We start from the raw sequence: 18,377 nt of genomic DNA, 5'->3' as shown, positions 1-18,377 counted from the left end.
CCCACACACACACACACACACACACACACACACGTGATGTATCCAATATCCTGGGTGTAAAACAAACACGAGCAACAAAATCCCTCAGTAAACAGCCTGCTTGGACCTGCTCCTTTCACTAATAATTACAATGAGGTGGAAAGCAGAGGCTAAAAAACAGGCTAATTCTGGAGCTAGCGCTATGTTTGCTAATTGGGGGTGGGGTAACAGTTGTAAAGCAGTTTTAACCAGCTTTTAATTGGATTTAAGAGAATATTAAAAGCTGGTCAATTAAAACCAGGAGTCAATTTAGGCCCCTTAGTGACGAAACTTGCAGCGTTCAGAAATAAACTGACGGAGTGTTGGGGCCATTGCAAATGAAAGAAAGGAAATAACTGGCAACAGAGAAGTGCATTTCTGCCAAAAAATAATATTTACAAGGAAGACCAAAACTATTTACTAAAGCTTAAAAATGTTATATTTGCGAGAGAACTATTTTTTAAAAAGCCACTTTGATAATGAAAAACATACTCGGAACAATAATTAAGCCAAACTCCATGCAAAATATGAATGTTCTGCATTTAAGCTTAAAAAAAAAAATAAAAAATTCTTTGTCTATAATATGTTTTGTCCAATAAGTCCTCAAGTGGCAGGTTTAGCTTCACCTGGTTGATGTTAAGCATGGGCCATGTTGCCATGGCAACTATTTGTCATGCACTTCCCAAATCTGACATTTACAGAAGAGTTGCAAGAAAGAAACACTTACAATTGGCAGATTATGTTACTTATAACATGGAGAATAATAACTGGTTTTAAGTGAAACAATCTTTTCATCAATATTAAGGAATTATTAACTTAAAACTTCAGTATCTTGTGGAAAAGTTATTTGTAAGTTAATGCACTTGAAATAAGACAAAACTAAGATATTTGCATTAGAAACTAGACTAGAAGTACTTGATAAGACTTTGTGTTTTTGCAGTGTAGCTAAAGTCCAGATCTTAATCTAATCGTAACAAGGCTTAAAGCCGAAGTTTTATGTTCTCTTCGTCTAATTTTACTGATCCTGAGTAGTTCTGCAAAGAAAAATGAGCAGAAATTTCACCTTTTTCATGTAAACATCTGGCAGAGTATCAACTCAAGGAGGCTAAGCACAAATGAAGGCCACACTTTTCAGATTTTTATTTGCAAAAAGAAAAAAATCTTCAAAAACTAACATAACTTTTTATTCTACTTCGCAATTATGCCCTGCTTTGTGTTGGTCTATACCATTAAATCCTAATCCAAGCGTCCTTATAAGTATTTAATTCCTACAAACGAGGACACTATCCTGTCCTGGAAGGCATCGTCAGGTGATGGAGGAATCCAGCCAGCGGAGACGGCGCATCGATCCGAGGCGCTGCACAGCTGGGCGTGAGCCGTTCAAAGTCTCCTCTCCCCCGTTTATGTGCTCTGCTGGGAGCAGCTCTGTTTATTGTAACCAGTCTGCGTCCAACTATAACACCCTTCAAGTGTGTTCAATGGAAACTGCAGGGAAGTTCAGGGAAAAACGGAGCAATGAGGGGGTTTTTCTGTACAGTCACTCCCTTGTGACATTTCTCAGATGTATTACAGTCCACTCTGCAGAGAGGCAATAAAAGCAGAATCTGAATCTTCCGGGTTCGAGAACGACTTTTATTTCTTTACGTGCAATAATAGACTCTATAGAACGATACATAAAACACAAAAGGAAATGGACTCGTGCATTATTAACAAAACTTCTGTGTATTTCCATCTATGGCTTGTCTGCTTGTGTTAATAAAGGCAAAGTTGTGATGTCAAAATGAAACTCCTGAGGATTCATTTTGAATGGATAACTGAATGAATAACTGGATGACCGAGTTCACAGCAGCGGCTCTGCTTACACCACATCGCGCACACACACCGTATTCATAACAAAACCACAAGATTTGATGTATTTTATTAGGATTTTACGTGACAAACCAACACAAAGTTGTGTGCAACTGTGAAGTGGAAGGGAAAGGACACACAGTTTTCATTCATTCACTTTCTCCTGTTTACGCCCAGTATGCAGCTTTTATAAACATTTGTTAAAACTGACTCTACGTTTTGACTGTACAACACGAGACAAATCATCTGTGAAAAAGTGATGCTACTCCCATCTTCAGAAATGCATCGCTCCAGGTCAAATCTAACCAATCAGAATCAGGAGGAGGAGCTTAGCGCTGTCAATCAAGTTTGTGAATGCACTGCTCAGTGTGCTAATGGAGCAGAAACAGCTTAAAGTTACAGAAAAACAAACCATTTTTATCAGCCATCATTGGTGATTATGCTAACCAGCCTTAGCATTCCTAGCAGACTAACTGTACCATAGCAGATAGCAAGGGGAAGGCTGTGAGCAGCGCATACATGAGATTGATTGGCAGCCTTAAGATCCTCCTCTGACTGTTTATGACAGAGCACCGTATTTCTGCATATGAACCACTGGGAGGCAGAGGAGATCGATTTTCTCACAGACTAATTGACTCATGTTATACTGTCTGTTTTAACAAATATATATTTAAAAAATAACAAAAAGCATATTGTTCAGAAAAGTTACCCATAAATTAAACATTCAGCAGCCAAAACCTTTGTGAATCCTGGAAACCTGATGCTTACGGATTTCCATCTAATCAGTTTCAGATTTTTGCAGCTGTAGTTGCAGAAAAACATGAATTTTACTGGGTGAACATAAATTCACATAACCCTTTTACAGATTTCTATTCATAAAAACCTTTTAAAATAAAACTTTTATCTTTGCTACTTTGCTGTGAGCTATCACATAAAACCCAGGGGGTACGGTTACTTAACCAAATTAGCGTTCTGGTTTCAGTTTCTTGATATAAAAGTTCATTTAAAGAGAAGAGTGTTTTTCCGTTTTGGAAGTCATAAGACTCAACAACATCCCCGTTATTGATCTGGAAAATATAAAAAAGCCATTAAGAGGCTCTTAGTGGTCTGGCAGATAGCAGGAAATCTAATCAAGAATATCAGTATTCACTTGTTGGTTATTAGCTCTGCATTATCCTCAATCTGTTTTATGCATTTTCAGTTAATATGAGGAAATCCATTAATCTATTAGTCCGGTATGTGGCCGTGATTTACCGATAACCGAACTGAAAGTGAACACTCACTGAAAGAAACCAGTCGTCTGGAGTTTTCTTAAGCTCCAATTTTATTACATAAAACACGACTTTATGGTGCAGAAAAAGGTTCGGACTTGTTTTCTTTTGATTACAATTAAATGTGAAAATTGCTAATACTTGTGCATCTAGAAACTGGAATATTTTCTTCCTCAAACGACAAAGAACAAAAACTACACATTTTGAAATTAGCATCTCAAAAGCTCAAATGATACCTGAACTTTGACCCTAAATCTCCAAAGAGGTGTAGAAAAAGAGGCTTCAAAGATGCAGAGCAGAGAAGACGAGGAAGTGCAAACGCTTTCTTCCACCAATCTTAAAAGAGAAGGACCGTGTCCCCGACTCCAACGTCTCTCTGCCCAGCTTCATAACTACACGGCTGGTCAAAGATTCAAAGAGGAGCAGCAAAAGCAAGTGAGGTGGATTAGCAGTGCTTATTTCATCCCGGTCATGTTAATGTGAAATATCGTCTCTGCTGCCAGGACACTGAGCTGTTAGCATTTCAAAGCAACAGTCTACAGTCAGAGGCCTCTTCCATTTTGTTGCAAACCTGACTGCTACTGGAGATCCTTCCTGACCAAAGCATCAATCTCCACGACGACTCTCTGAATATACCTGGTTGACATGACGACATTTAACTTCTCTTTGGGATAAATATAGTCTTTTAGAACTGAATTTAATCTAATTTAATGACAGATTTTCATTATTTTCTCAGCAGCAAAAATAAAAGTATCTAAATTAGCAGCAAACTGAGCAAAATCTGCACTCAAAGTAGCTCAGCTCCTCAGAAAAACTGCATTATGATTAGAGTGTGATTACAGAAACTCTCACCGTTTCTCCTCTGCCAACCTGTAAAAACAATTTAAATAGAAGATTTATATCCACTCATTCAAGGCCTCAAATAGCAACAATTCAAACAAATCAATAGAAGTTCAGTTTTATTGAGAGATTTGGTGAGTGGATGGAAACTTCCGGCTGTTCTGTGATGAGCTGGTTGTGACATCTGCCTGCTTAAAGCACGGCGACATTCGTCAACTTGAAAGTGACGTTTGGGTTGCAGGAGGCTGAAAATAAACCCATCTAGAAAGTGCTTGGTGCTTTACACTGCAGGCAAAAAAAAAAAAAAACCTCAATCAGCTTTGAAAAAAAAATACTGGAGAGTTATTGTTCAACTAACTTTTGCAAAAAGCTGCAGCAAACTGTTGGATTGGCAAGGACATCATTTGTTAAAAAAAAAACATGGCTATATCCAACAATTAACAGTGATTAGATATAATTGCATGACGTTCTTCTAATTCATGAACAGAAAATTAATTTCTGCCTCATATACAGCCATTCCTCTGTGCATTTCTTCTTCAATAAAGCGGCAAATGGAAAATTTCTCTAGGTCAAACCACTTCCTGTTGAGAAAATATCACTAACTCAACCTTCAAAACCTGTTCTCGTCGACAGACTGGCTGCTACAACGTGTACACGCTACTATCACACACGATTATTTTTGGCCACAGCGTGTCGATCAGTGACGCAAGAATTGCACAACTGCTGATGAGCATGCATGATTTAGCTGTGGATCCGCTGCTTCCATCTCTGCTGGAGGGATTCGTCGAATTGTGCAACCGTAACGAAGGCTGCATGTCGGCAGTATGCAATATCCTACATGTTATGCATTCAAACTCTGCTTCCCAATTATATATTTGGCTAGTTGGTTGAACTTTTACTTTCTAACCCTAATTGGATGTTTAGGACGCTGAGACGGGAAGAAGCCACATCCAGGTCAAAACAAATGATGCGAGTCAGAAACAACATCGTTTGTTGATGTTTTGGTTTTATGTGAGGCTGAAACGATTAAAGGGATTAATTATGATTAATCAATTATTTAAAAAATTGTCAAATAATTTAGTTAATGGGGCTGCACAGTGGTGCAGTTGGTAGAGCTGTTGCCTTGCAGCAAGAAGGTTCTGGGTTCGATTCCCGGTCCCGGTCTTTCTGCATGGAGTTTGCATGGTGGGTTTTCTCCGGGTACTCCGGTTTCCTCCCACAGTCCAAAAACATGACTGTCAGGTTAATTGGTCTGTCTAAATTGTCGCTAGGTGTGAGTGTGTGTGTGCATGGTTGTGTGTCCTGTGTTGCCCTGCGACAGACTGGCGACATGTCCAGGATGTATCCCACCTCCTGCCCGGAACGTTAGCTGGAGATAGGCACCAGCACCTCCTGACCCAACTGAGGGACAAGGGTGTTCAGAAAATGGATGGATGAATTTAGTTGATGATTAATTTGTTAACTGGAGCATCCAGGCTTTTAAAAAAAGTAATTTGACAACATACAGAGTAAAATGTACAAAAATCTGTAAAAATGTTCCAACCAGAACTCCTCAAATGGTCTAGTTTTAGCTTCACCTGAAGAAGAAAAAAAATCATATCAATCACTTTTTTCTATCCAATCATTAATTGGTCAACATTGTATTGATGTTCAGTCATGCAGAAATGTCTGATCTTTTCATGTATTAGAAGTATTTTTATCTGCAGATGCATCCTTTGCTACAAATAATCAAGCAAACACCACAGAAATGCTATACGTTTTAAATTTAGGTGATAAAATTAATTTTCCAATATGAAAAAGGAATTTAATTATTTGTTTAATTTTTAATGTACGTCTAATTTTGTACGCAAAAGTTGTTAAACGCAAAATCTGCAGAACATGCCAATATTTCCATTCAATTAATCAATCAATTACAAAAACAATCCTTAGTTGTGCCCCTAGTTTCCTGACACTAAAGAGGAACAAGAAAAAAACTGACCATTTTTACATTTACTAAATCATCAGAGACAAAGAAAGAAAAAGAATAGAGATTTTGATCTTTACCCAAAGTGTTTTAAAATGTAACAGAAGTGATTCAGTCTCTAGCTGAGACCTTTGTGTGGAGTTTGCATGTTCCCCCTGCGGCCAGCGTGGGTTTCTCTAGATACATCACTTCCTTCAGCAAGGCAACGAAGGGTTAACTGACCTCAGTGGACCCCAAAAATGGGCTTTCTTAACTGATCGAAAGCTGAGTAAACGTATTTCTTAGCTACTTCATTTGTGCATAAAAATGCCTGTTTTTGCTTCGTTATCTCATTCAGTCTCACTTTTCTACCACTTTCAGCAGCACTTTGTGACAGCAGTCAGGAGGTTCAGCTGCTTCGCTTCCCTCAACACAGTGGAAACAGTTGTGGTTAGTCAGGGGTTCCTCAGCAGATGAAGGAAGCATTGTGATACGAAACATGACTGAGCTCAAACGTTTGTTGGAGAAAAAAAAAAAAAGGTCATGAAAATGACAAGATCCCAGCTACACCAACATCAGAAAATTATTTCCACACATCTGTGCTTCAGCTCTCATCTACAGCTGGGAAACAAGGAGGAAATCACTCTGCAGCGTTTGTGGTCATATAGGCGCGTAGCAGCTGAAGGTGCAGGCAGACGACACACCCATTGTCTCACTCAGCACCACAGAAGAAGAACATTCTGACAAATTAATGTGTATTTTTTTATTTGCAAGACATAATAGATTTCTTTGAAAAGAAAATGTTTTTTATTTTTATTTTTTTTTCTGGCTTCCAAAAGCATTGGTACCCCCGGAAGTTTTTCACAAGTTTTCCTATTACAACCACAAACTTTAATGGGTTTTATCGGGATTTTATGTGATGGAACAACACACACACACACACACACACACACACACACACACACACACACACACACGCATACACACACACACATAAAAAAACCACCAAGTCAAGTTAACGATTTTTATGTTTAAGTACAACTACAGCTGCAACTAGTTTGGGGTAAAGTTTCTACCTGCTTTCAAGAAACAGACACAAATATGTTTTCCCCTGTTCTTCTTTAGGAAGTAGCTCAAGCTCAGACATCAACTCCATGAGAGATACGTCTGGACTTTGACTAGGCCTACAGTGTTCGTCAACATCTCAAAGGCGGACGCTGCACAGCACAAATAATCACCCGGCCGTTTTGTTCTCCTGTTCGATGATTAATTTTATGTCAAGGTATCAGAGTGAAAGGGTTTCTTTTCAGCATCCACATCTTTTCATTTTATTTTTATAATGTTGCAATTTTTTCTTTTACTTCACAATTCTGCAACACTTTCTGATTGAAGTTTGTGGTTGTAACCCGAAATGCTTGAGAGACACAAACACAAACTTCAATCACAAGAAGCAATGAGCAGATGCAAACTCGCAGTTCAAGCCTGAATCTTTACACACTAAAATAGATAAAAGATAAAAGTTTGACAGGCAGAAATGGAGATTTCTGTACCCACAGGGTGACTCCAGGAGGTACTTCACTCAAACATTTCACAGATTTTAGATCACTGCCTCCCAAGTAAATAGAGAAAACAACATGGAAGCCATTTCCAGTCACTGTAATCTGGGTCACAACACTGTTTTCTATGTGGATTAGAAGCTAAACAATTTGAGAACCAATGGAAATCCTGTCAAATCTTTGACAAACTATCAATTTTCTTTGACACATCACTTTCACTTTGTTATCTTCTGCTAGACGATCAAACTCTCCTTGGGTTGTCAGTTTCCACCATTTTTGACACAAACTGCACAGAAAACCAGCAAATAGCTCAATGGAAACCTGCCTTACTGAGATAAAGAAAAAGTCAAAAGGAAGTATTACCAAGAGGGAAATAAATATATCAAAACAATGAATAGGGTTCACTCAGTGTCAAGAGGATTAATTATTTTTAATTAAGTTACTTCTTACAATGACATTCTAATATATTTCTTTTGCAATCTTGTTAAAAGTCCCAAAATTGAGCCATAAATCTTAATCTTAAACCAGGACAGAAAAACAAAAATGTGTTTTATATAGAGGATTAATTTAAGTGTCAAACTCAAACTGTTTCGTGACTAAAAAAAACCTGAGACTTGATACAGATTCATGCACAACCTGACAGGGAAAATGTTCAGAAATGACTTTCCACTAAGTGATCAATTTAAGTCCTGATGGATGAAACCACAGAATATATTCCTTTATAAGCAGAGACACTTGCATGCTGGGTAATGAAGTCTTATGCCACCTAAAACTACTGGAATCATTGCTGAATATTTGAGTTTGTGTCTTACCTCGAAAAATTCTTTCAGCCATACTTTCTGCAGATTTTCAGTCTGAAAGAAAAAGAAAAGAAATACAATCAATGGATTTTTTTTTTTAAAACAAGAAATTGCAACGACTTTAAAAAGTCTTCAGATGTCAATTTCCATTCCCAAAATGTTCAACACCTCAGTGGAAGTGACCGCTACGAGGAAACCAGAAAGAAGAGGCGTGTTACAGTGATTTCACCTCCGACAACCCAGTGTTGACACCATTAAAACTTCATTTTCTTTGATCAAATTACATTTAATATCAATATTTCTTATTTGGGGTCTCTCTTCAGGAGACCCCAAATAAGCTCTTCTAGTGAAATATTTAACTTTCAAGCAAAAACTGATCAACAATTATGTGAGAATTTAAACAATTAATTGGATTAATCTATTGTTAAAATAATTGTTAGCTATTTTAATAACCATTTAATGGTTATTTGGAGTAAAAACAAAAAATATATCTCCTACTAAGCAACTTTTTCTTCAGATTTTTCATCATTTAACCCAAGTAATGGTGACCAGATTAGAGATTCACTGTACTGATGCTGAGTCCAGCAGAAATTAAGGCGAAGTGTTGCTTAGCTGCAGATGCATCCTTTGCTACAAGCGATCACTAATTGAACACTGTTATTGCATTTTACGTGATTATTCAAAAATGATTTTATTTATTTGCACATTTTAATGCATTTCTAAAATTGTAGAAAATCAGTTTAAGTGATTAAATGAAACATTTGCACAATCGTCAGAGTTATCAGTTACTACAATAATTGTCAGATGCAGCCAAACATGGTGTTTAAAGCACCTGAATTTCAACTACCTGAAGAAAAACCCAGACGCTCAACCTGTGGAAAAATGACCGCAGAGCTCCACTGCGCCACTACCGTGTTTCACTTTGTGCTGCATCTTTTGGAGCTCATGTTTGATATCAGAGCATAAAAACCGTCTCCCACAGAGTTTTGGGAGGTTTTAACAAGATGTTTTACTGGAAAGGAAAATATTTGGTCTGGGAAACCTACTCCTTCGGATTGTTGACCCATGCAGAACACAAGCAGAACTTCCTGGAAATGTCTGCAGCTCCCTCGGCCTCTTGGCAGCCTCTCTGACCACTTTCTGTTTTCATCTGTTTAAATACCAAGCAGGAAATCTACTGGTTGATTCACCTGCTGTTAATTTTTGGTTCTTGTTAGAGAACAAGTTGTATTAAAAAGTAGTAAAACAGTTATGTGCATTTAAAATATTAGAGTAGATCACCTGGAAATGTTTCAGTGCATTTTAGGGTTATCCTGAAATTTCACCCGTCAGCCAAAAAAAGTCTTTGTTAGTATCCTACATGATGAAGCCCAAACTTATTCCCACAGATTAAGATTATAATTTAAATTTCCTTTAAACCATTGGGGGTAGGAATAACACTGGGCTTCATTGTTTATTTTGAATATTTATCTCCAACTTAAGAGTGAAATGAGAAAACACCAGGAAAATCCCTCCAGAACAGCTGAAAGGTACTTAAAGTTGATAAATTTTACCTTTGATGGAGACAGGAATGTATCTTGCTGTAACAATGAAATAAAAAGGACAATTCTTTTATTATCAGTATCTGGTTAACTCAGGCATGCAGGTGCTACGCTAGCACCTGCATGCTAACACAGAGCAATAACTTCATGCTATAAAACAAATCGGGCCTAAATTCAAGCCGTCACAAAGGTTGGAATTTGTACTGTTGATTAGGGCTGAAATCATTAATAAAATCAATCGTGATTAATCAATTATTCAAATGATCATGCCTAGTTAAGTGATTAATCATCAACTGGGATACATAAACTCTAAAAAATGTCAACTTCTTGAAAGAACAAAACACTCAGAGCAGGAATTGAGCCAAAACTGTTCCAGAAATATATACTTTTAGCATTTAAGATATAAAATAAAACTTATATGTAAATATGTTCTAATCAAAACTCCATTGTTTTAGCTTCACACAGTGCAAAAAGAAAATTATAGTAGGTACCTTTTGCTATCCAATTATTAATCGATTTAGATGCATCCTTTGCTGCAAATGATCAAACGTTCAGTAAAGGAATGCCGTTATTGCATTTTAGGCAATAAAATGTTTACTTTCTCATTTAAAAAAGGAGTTGAATTGTTTCTTTGCATCTTCTAATGTATTTCTAACATTGTATGAAAGGTGCTAAAATGTAAAATCTGCAGAATGAGAGTTTTTTTACACAACATGAGAAGAATTAATAAATTAATCGACAACTAAAATAGCCACCCTATTTGTTTCTCTTCAATTATATTATCTTTAAAGGTCAAAACCTTTCCAGGGCCTCTCACCATCGTTTTTTTTTTGCTTTCCCTCCAGCTTTCCCCTCCTCTTTAAAAGGCTATTCCCAGACCTGGACTTCATTTAGTCTGCGTGGTGGAAACAGACACAGGGCCCTGGGCAGTCTACCATTTAAGGAGAGATCTCCCAATGTCGATAACTAGGTCTGATGAACGACCACGGACCACGTGCGTGCGTGTGTGTGTGTGTGTGTGTGTGTGTGTGCGTGCGTGCGTGCATGCGTGTGTGTGTGTGTGTGTGTGCGTGCGTGTGAGAGGCAAGAGAGAGAGAAAGCTTGTCCTTACTCGACCAGTCTATAATAAGAACACTTGGGGGATTCACAGGCTTTGTTGGCATTTGTAACAAAAAGCAAATACATTACAAAAGTTGGCCCGAGATGGCAACCAGGCACAAAGCTAAGCGAATACCTCATCGATGCGATGGTAATTACTTTAAACTACTTTAAACTAAAATAAGAACTCCACAAAATCAAGCAAACGGGCTTTACTTCCAAAAATCCACAAAGAGGTGTTTCAATGGGAAGTTCAATGGTTGACGGTGATATTGTTCATGTGCTCATATTGCAGATATCCTGGCATATTGATAAACGCTTCACGTCAGTCTGAATACAAGAACACAGCAGATCCCCAAGTCCCGATATTTCCAGGATTTGAGACCTCAATCATCCACAAACAGATGAAATCTACAGATACTTATGACTGTATTTTAATAGTTCATCAAATATGCCTTGATATGCATTAATATGTTCAGCAGAAACTGTCTCGGTACAGTAGGAAAAACCAAAGAAACATTCTCGGGGGCACAAACTTTTTTATGCCACTGCTCATAAATCAATATTTTTCTCTTTGAAATAAAAGTAATAAAGTCACAAAAACTAAATTTTTGCTACAATTCTTTATGTTAACATGAACCATGCCCAGTCCACGCTGATTAAAAGACAGAATCAAATGAGCTAAAGAGGAAATGCTTGTCAAATGTTAGTGTTACAAAGGGGCACCTGAATCCTGCAGGGCTTGGTGAATGTGTGCGCCGTCCGTTGAATCTGAGGCAGATCAGACCGAGTGTGGCTCTATATAAGGAAACGAGCGGCGGAGCCTGTCGTTAGTCACAGGGACGGAGGAAGAGACGGAGAGGGAGACAGATGCAGACGTACAGAGGAACAGACAGGTTCCGACCTTGGAGATGCTACCGTACCTCCATGGTAATGAAGATACAAACAAACAGAGTTATGTACTGCTGAAACGATTAATCAGATTAATAGTGATGAATCGATTATTGAAGCAGGTCGTCAACTAATTTAGTGGTAGATTAATCGTTAACGGGAATATACAGACTCGGAATAAGGGCAATTTATTGGAAAAACGACTCAGAGCAGTAATTGAGCCAGAAGTCTACAAAACATACCGGGTTTCCTTATAAGCCTGGCGGGCCACCAGACTTCTCTTATGCCCGCACCAGGCTAACCACTGCTTATTTTTTAAGTCTTTTTAAAATGTTTGCATTTGCATATTTTAATATATTTCTAATATTGTATAAGAAAAAATAATATGAAAAATCTGTAGAATGTTTTCATTATTTTCATTTTAAATCGATTATTTGATTGAATATTCAATAACTATAGAGTTATGCCCTTATGTTTTGATTCTGACCTGATGAAACTAATAATCCGCCTGTTTTCACCTCTTTCTTTTGTTTCTGTTACATTTTATATAACAACACAAAACAATAAACGCGTCCCGGTGACAGTTTCTCAAACGAGTCTTTAAGTATGTCATCACCAGACCCTGGAGATCTTTTCTCCATCATCCCAGATAAGTCCAATGCTGCGGCTTTGATGTGCAGCAAAGACGGTTCTGGGGAGCAGATGTCGGACGTGCCGGGGCGGCTCAGAGGAGCGCCGGCGGGGGCCCTCAGAGGCCCGACAAATTGGGCTAATAAGAGAAGAGACTTTTATATCTGCAGCCTCGGATCCAAGCCGCCCACCCTCGACTCGTCACAAGTTAATTCGGAGTTAATTAGAAAGTGGGGCTCCGCAGACGGGGGGTATAAATAGACCCTAACCCTGCGCTGCTCCTCTTCATCCTTCAGAGGAACTTTCACTCGCTCACTTGTCTCCACCTCCCGTCTCGTCTCTGTTTTTGAGAGGATGGCCTAGATTCCACGCCCTTTGAGGAACGAGGAGGCTGTGCTGCAAAACAAATCAGGCCAAATTCAAGCCTTCCCAAAAGGTGAGATTTAAATGTTTGTACTGTTGACTAGGGCTTAAACGATTAATCACGATTAATTGATTATTTAAATGATTAACAAGTTTAGTAGTTGATTAATCTGTAACTGGAGTACATAGACTGTAAAAATGGCAAAGAACAAACTCAAAGCACTGATTAAGCCAAAAATATTAACACTTTGCATTTAAGATGAAAAACTTTGTCTGTAAATATGTTCAACCCAGAACTTGTCAAGTTGCATTTTTAGCTTCACTTGGTACAAATTCTGTAAAAAAAAAAGATCCAATTAAGAACCTTTTGCTGTCCAGTTATTAAACAACAAAATAAACAGATTAGTAGACAGTAGTTTTTGCTGCAGATGAATCGTTTGCTACAAATGATCAAGCCTAAAATAAAGAAATGATGTTTTATATCAGGCAATCAAATTTTTTTCTCATTTAAAAATGAGAAAAAATGTATTTCTACATTCTACATTGTTTTGAAAAGCTTATGTGATTAAATGAAAAATCAGCACAATGTTAAATTAATCGTCAGAATAATCAATAGAATAATCAATTGCTAAAATAATCATTATTTTGAAACCCTGTTGACACCCAGAGGACAAGCAGAACCGTCTTCCTGTCCAAATTGGGACAAAAACAAAAGCAAAACTCTGGACAGTCTTAAACATTTTACCACAAAAACCTTAAAAAATATTTACATCCCTTTAATTTGTTATGCTTTGTCATTCTAGAACCAGACAGTAGATAATTTTACTGGGATTGTTTGTAAAACAAGACAATTTGTGGTATGATGCAAATTTGTATTCAGCCCCCTTTACTCTGATACCGATAAATAAAATCTAGTGAAACCATGTGGAAGAAGGTTTTCTGCTCAAATTAGACCAAAATCCCAGAGAGGCACATGGCAGTGGCAGCATCATGCTGAAATATAATTTATGGAGCTAAACTACATTACTTTCCTTTCATTTCACAACTATATGATCTACTTTCTAAGGATTAATTAGAAAAAATCCCAATCCACTGAAGTTTGTGGATGAAACATGAAAAAATGCAATAAAGTTACAAAGTGCACCATACAGACATCATTGTTTTTATAAGACAACTAATTTTGTTACCCCTTTTATTTTTAGTTTTACTAAGCATAAAAGCATCAACGCATCAGCGTAACTAGGTCACCATCAGAGTGTTTTCTCTGGGCTGCAGCAATGACTGTCTTGTGATAAGATATTAGCCACTTGCAATCTTTGAGCTGAGCTAATGTCACGCAAACCACTGACGCCAAGCCCGCTGTGGATAAAATATGTGCTTTTCCATTAAAACCGGCAGATTAAATGAGAGGAAACGCCTTCACACCCAGAATAACTCACTAAAAGGAGGTTTGTTTCATATTCTTGACTCTACTTGCAAAGGAGGAGTTTTTACTTTCAGTTTCAGTACTGCAAACACAAAACCAGGACTCCTGCTGAAAACACACAACCAATATGTCTATAATTAGGACTATCCTAAAGTTAACATAATTTTCACAATGACCATGAAATGGAGAAGAGCGGGAAACTCCCTTCTGCTTTCCTCTGAGTAGACATAGTCAGGTCATAACCCTCAGAGACTCAGAGGTCGTGACCTGAAGTGGACACGCCGTTATTTCCACTGGACGTCTTCTGTGAGAAATTCTTTCGCTGTCGGTGTTTTAGGGTTCCCTTGCAGCCTGCAGTGCAGCACACAGGGTCTTCTTCCTGATCCACCAAGCACTCAAACTGAAACTCATTCTGTTCTAGCACCAAAATGTAGGTTCCATTCACACCAACCCCGTTTAGGCCGCTTTAATCCAAATCCAGTCCGTTTGCTTAGAAAATCCAGTTCGTTTGGGGAGGTGTGAACATGTCAGCAAACTCTGATGTGGACCAAATCAGAAAACTCTGGTCTGCCTAAAAACCTTGGTGTCTGCTCGGTTGTAGTGATTAGAAAACGTATGTGAACGCCTTGCGGACTGGATACCGCTCCAAAAGCAGGAAGTGAACTGCAGCAGAGCATTCTGGGTAAATACAACCAAAACAAACATGTCTAGTAATAGTTTTAGAAATGGCTGGTGGGCTTTTACCAAAGACAAAATTAGAAATCATACAACCACTAAAATCTGACCCTGCTCCATTGTTCTTTACATTCCTTAAATAACGAATCTGAAGGCGTTTCCTTTAGTGGTTCTTGGTGCAGCACCACCACAGGTGAGGAGGGGAACACATTTTTCAAAAGGTTTAGTTTGCTTGACTCGGTGCAGCAACTGAAAATGTAACAAATGTCTCAATTTTGGAAGAATTAAACAAACTAGAGACGCACAGATAAGGAAAATTTGGGCCAATAACCGATATTTACCAATATTTTCAATGGAAAAAACCACACAATCATTGTCACATGACCAACATGTTTCGTCTTCTGAAACATAAAAGGCGACAAGATGGATATAAATCTTGGTCATTCATATTGGCCCACTTATATTCACTGCCCCGATAGCAAAATGTGAAAAAAAAAATTACTAAGTACAATTAGGAAAAACTAACTTGTGTCCCAAATTCTTGCTCTTAAAAATATCTGAATCTGTTTGTTGTGCAATTGTTCAGCTCAGCAGTTAAAATACATCAGTAAAACCACCGGATGATTATCCTTGTAATCAAAAAGTCTCCAAAAAACAATTGCTTTCTTTCCTAGGCAAGTAGAAAACATACTAATGTAAAAGGAAAAAAAAAAGTAGGTCTGCTGCTTAGAGACTCTATAATTGATAAGAGCGTGGAGATGAGCAGCCTTAAAAAAGCTCCGGTTGCTTAGTTACACCCGACACTAATCGCAGACATACGAGTCCACCGCTGGGAAAAACAGCCAGGTTTAACGTCTAACCTTCAAACCAAAAAACAACGAAGGCTGAAATTGGATTGTGCAGCTTTTATTAGATGTTTGTAACAAAACAGATCAAGACTTATTTTTAAAATAAATCCATTCTGTACAGCAGCACTTCCTGTCCACCCAAAAACTCCCGCACAACGTCTTGACTCATCAGCCTCACCAGACAAACCGAACACAGCAACTGTGAGGTCAAGTGAGTTTGACCTCAGTCTGCCTTACAAACTGAGCAGCAGAGCCGGACGTCTGCAGAGTTTATAGAAGCGAGGAAGATGGAGGAAAATCAGGCAACAAGTTCACCAAAATGCATAAATCATGTCTAAATTTATTTGACCAGTGCCAGGTTGTGTCTGTTGGTTGTAAAAACATTTGACAACTACAGTTTTTAGGAAAAATTATTGATGGCAAAAGCCAGGTTTTCCCCAAATGCTGGATGCTGTGCAGCCAGACACAGTTTTGCTTTTCCATTTTCACTCATGGTCAGTTGTTATGATGCACAGCCATCTGGACGCAGCTGATTAACATCTCAAACAATACCTGAACTATTCAAGAGTTGAAAAGGAGTCTCATGTTAGCATGTCATACAGCAACAATCTTCAGTCAGAGGCTACTTCAGATTCGATGCAAGACTGACTGCTGCTGGAGGTAAATTTTTTTTGTTTGTTTTCTGTTTTTTTATTTGCAATTCTGACAATCACTGAAACTGAAAGACATTTTAAAAATGCATAAACCAAACAACCAAACCAACAAATAAAATGGATACTGAAGTCTCTATCAAAAAAAGGTTCAGCTGAGACCAAGGCACCAGACTTTTGTCATCCAGTCTTTGGTAGAAAAGAGACATGTGAAAAACCACCAACCAAATGGAAATGATCAAACTTACAGCAGAAAAGTTGATTTCATTTCATCAAATCAAACTACACCACAACACATAACACACTGATCTGAACACCTGATTTGTGGTGCAAAAATGCAGCAATAAAATCCTAGTCTGTCTTTACAACATTGACGTGTCTGGAAACAAAACCCTCATAAAGCTTGTTTTCCCAAACTAATCTTCCCACTGCTTTGATGTGCTAGCATACTTTTCCTCTTACGAACAAGACCCCCAACACTTCCTAGGTAAAAATAAAGCCCACTTGGCTTTAGGATGAAAGGAGAAGTATTTCACATCTTGTTTTTTTCCTGTGCATGAAAAGCTAGAGTGTGTTTGTGTGTTGACAAGTTGTTTGAAAGGAGGTTATTGGCTTTCAAGGGAGCACGCAGCGGACTAAAAATACCCTGGCTGGATGGAGCTGGAGGTCCGGAGAGGAGGGAGGGGGTCCGATGAAGGAGAATAGGCTGACCCAGAATCCTTCAACAGGTTGGAGCCGGAAACAACTCTTCCTCCGAGTCGCTCTGCGGAGGCCGGCTGGCGCAGAGGAAGGTCCCTTCTGTGTGTCATGCAACTCCACATCAAAGAGGCTCATTAAGGAATTAATTAGAGCAAACCCACGCTGAAACCTTAAATTAGACCGAGGCTGGCTCCTGTGAGATGGTCTTCATCCATCAAGAGAGAAAAGGTGGAAGTATGGAGGAGGTATGAAGTGTTTCATGTCTCCCTAAAGCGCTCTTTGCCCACATGTTACATTCATATCACCAGGAGACAAATTATCTTACAGGAAAAGGCAACGAGAAAGGATCACCCACCTGCACAAAACTTCAAAGTCTACTGTTAAAAAACTCATGCATCCAGATTGATCCACTTAATCTGTACTTTCTGTCTGAGCAATTATCCTTCAAATTTAGACGAGTTAAAGCCTAGATTTGCAATAATTTTGACAAAAACAAGTATTAAATTAACCTGTTTAGAAGCTGCAGTGAAGAAAATCATTTCAGTAATGGAAAAAGAAGAAAAAACACTTTTCTGAGTGTTTCATTTGACTGAAGGGTCAATCAAAGAATCTGATATCCTTATCTGCAGAGGTTTTTAATTCCTTCCTGCTCATTCTCTGGGTTTTAAAATGCTGCCAAGTATAAAAACCTGTCGCAATAATCGACATTCAATTAATTGTGGGATAGACTAAAATTAGCTCAATAATTTCCATTTTAATGATTAATAATTTTTGGAGGGCATCTTTGTTTACAGATGCCGAGTTGTGCACTTTGAATTTTGACAGTTTTTGTCCCTGAAGATCAGGACTTGATGAAATAATCTGACGAGACAAACCGACTGACCTAAAGTTGGAAAATCAAACGTTCTAGAAATTATTTGCTACCCAAATACGATCTGCTTTGATTAACATGTGATGAGAATGATATGCAAATGATTATTCAAAAGCAGCAGACTGCTGTCTCAGCAGAAACCCTTTAAGAACATCTTCAGATCTCAAGAAAACTTTTTTTCTCCATCAGTTTAATATAAGAGGTGTAAACATATTTAGATGAGACCTTTGGAAAAACTATAACTGCGACTGACTGAGGAGTTACAGCAGGTTCGTATCCTGACTGGAAATCCCATCATTTTAGAAAACTCACTACAGTTAATCCTTTGCACAGAGACTCGACTTTCCCATAAACCTTAGAGCTTAAGCAGAAAAACTGGTTACAGTTTCATTCCTGATATTTGTACACTG

The 18,377-nt window shown here is 38.1% G+C and overlaps 1 protein-coding gene across 4 annotated transcripts in view; it reads right to left on the bottom strand.

Annotated features, from left to right (window-relative positions):
- LOC103461042 (inositol polyphosphate-5-phosphatase A) overlaps nucleotides 1-18,377 on the bottom strand; it is a 195,586-nt gene that overhangs the window by 112,769 nt on the left and 64,440 nt on the right. For 2 of the 4 annotated variants that reach the window (XM_081616720.1, XM_081616721.1), the window contains exons 2-3: nucleotides 9,829-9,855; nucleotides 8,288-8,329 (exon numbers count right to left, since the gene is read on the bottom strand). In XM_081616720.1, coding sequence (XP_081472846.1) covers nucleotides 8,288-8,329; nucleotides 9,829-9,855 — 69 coding nt within the window. The remainder of the gene's footprint in view (nucleotides 1-8,287; nucleotides 8,330-9,828; nucleotides 9,856-18,377) is intronic. The other 2 variants (XM_081616722.1, XM_081616723.1) reach the window with 1 other exon arrangement.

This window comes from Poecilia reticulata, chromosome 15, assembly GCF_904066995.2.
Source record: "Poecilia reticulata chromosome 15, P_reticulata-male-v2, whole genome shotgun sequence".
NCBI classification, from domain to species: domain Eukaryota; kingdom Metazoa; phylum Chordata; class Actinopteri; order Cyprinodontiformes; family Poeciliidae; genus Poecilia; species Poecilia reticulata.
Note: the sequence above shows the minus strand (reverse complement) of the source record. Positions and strands in the feature narration are given on the sequence as shown.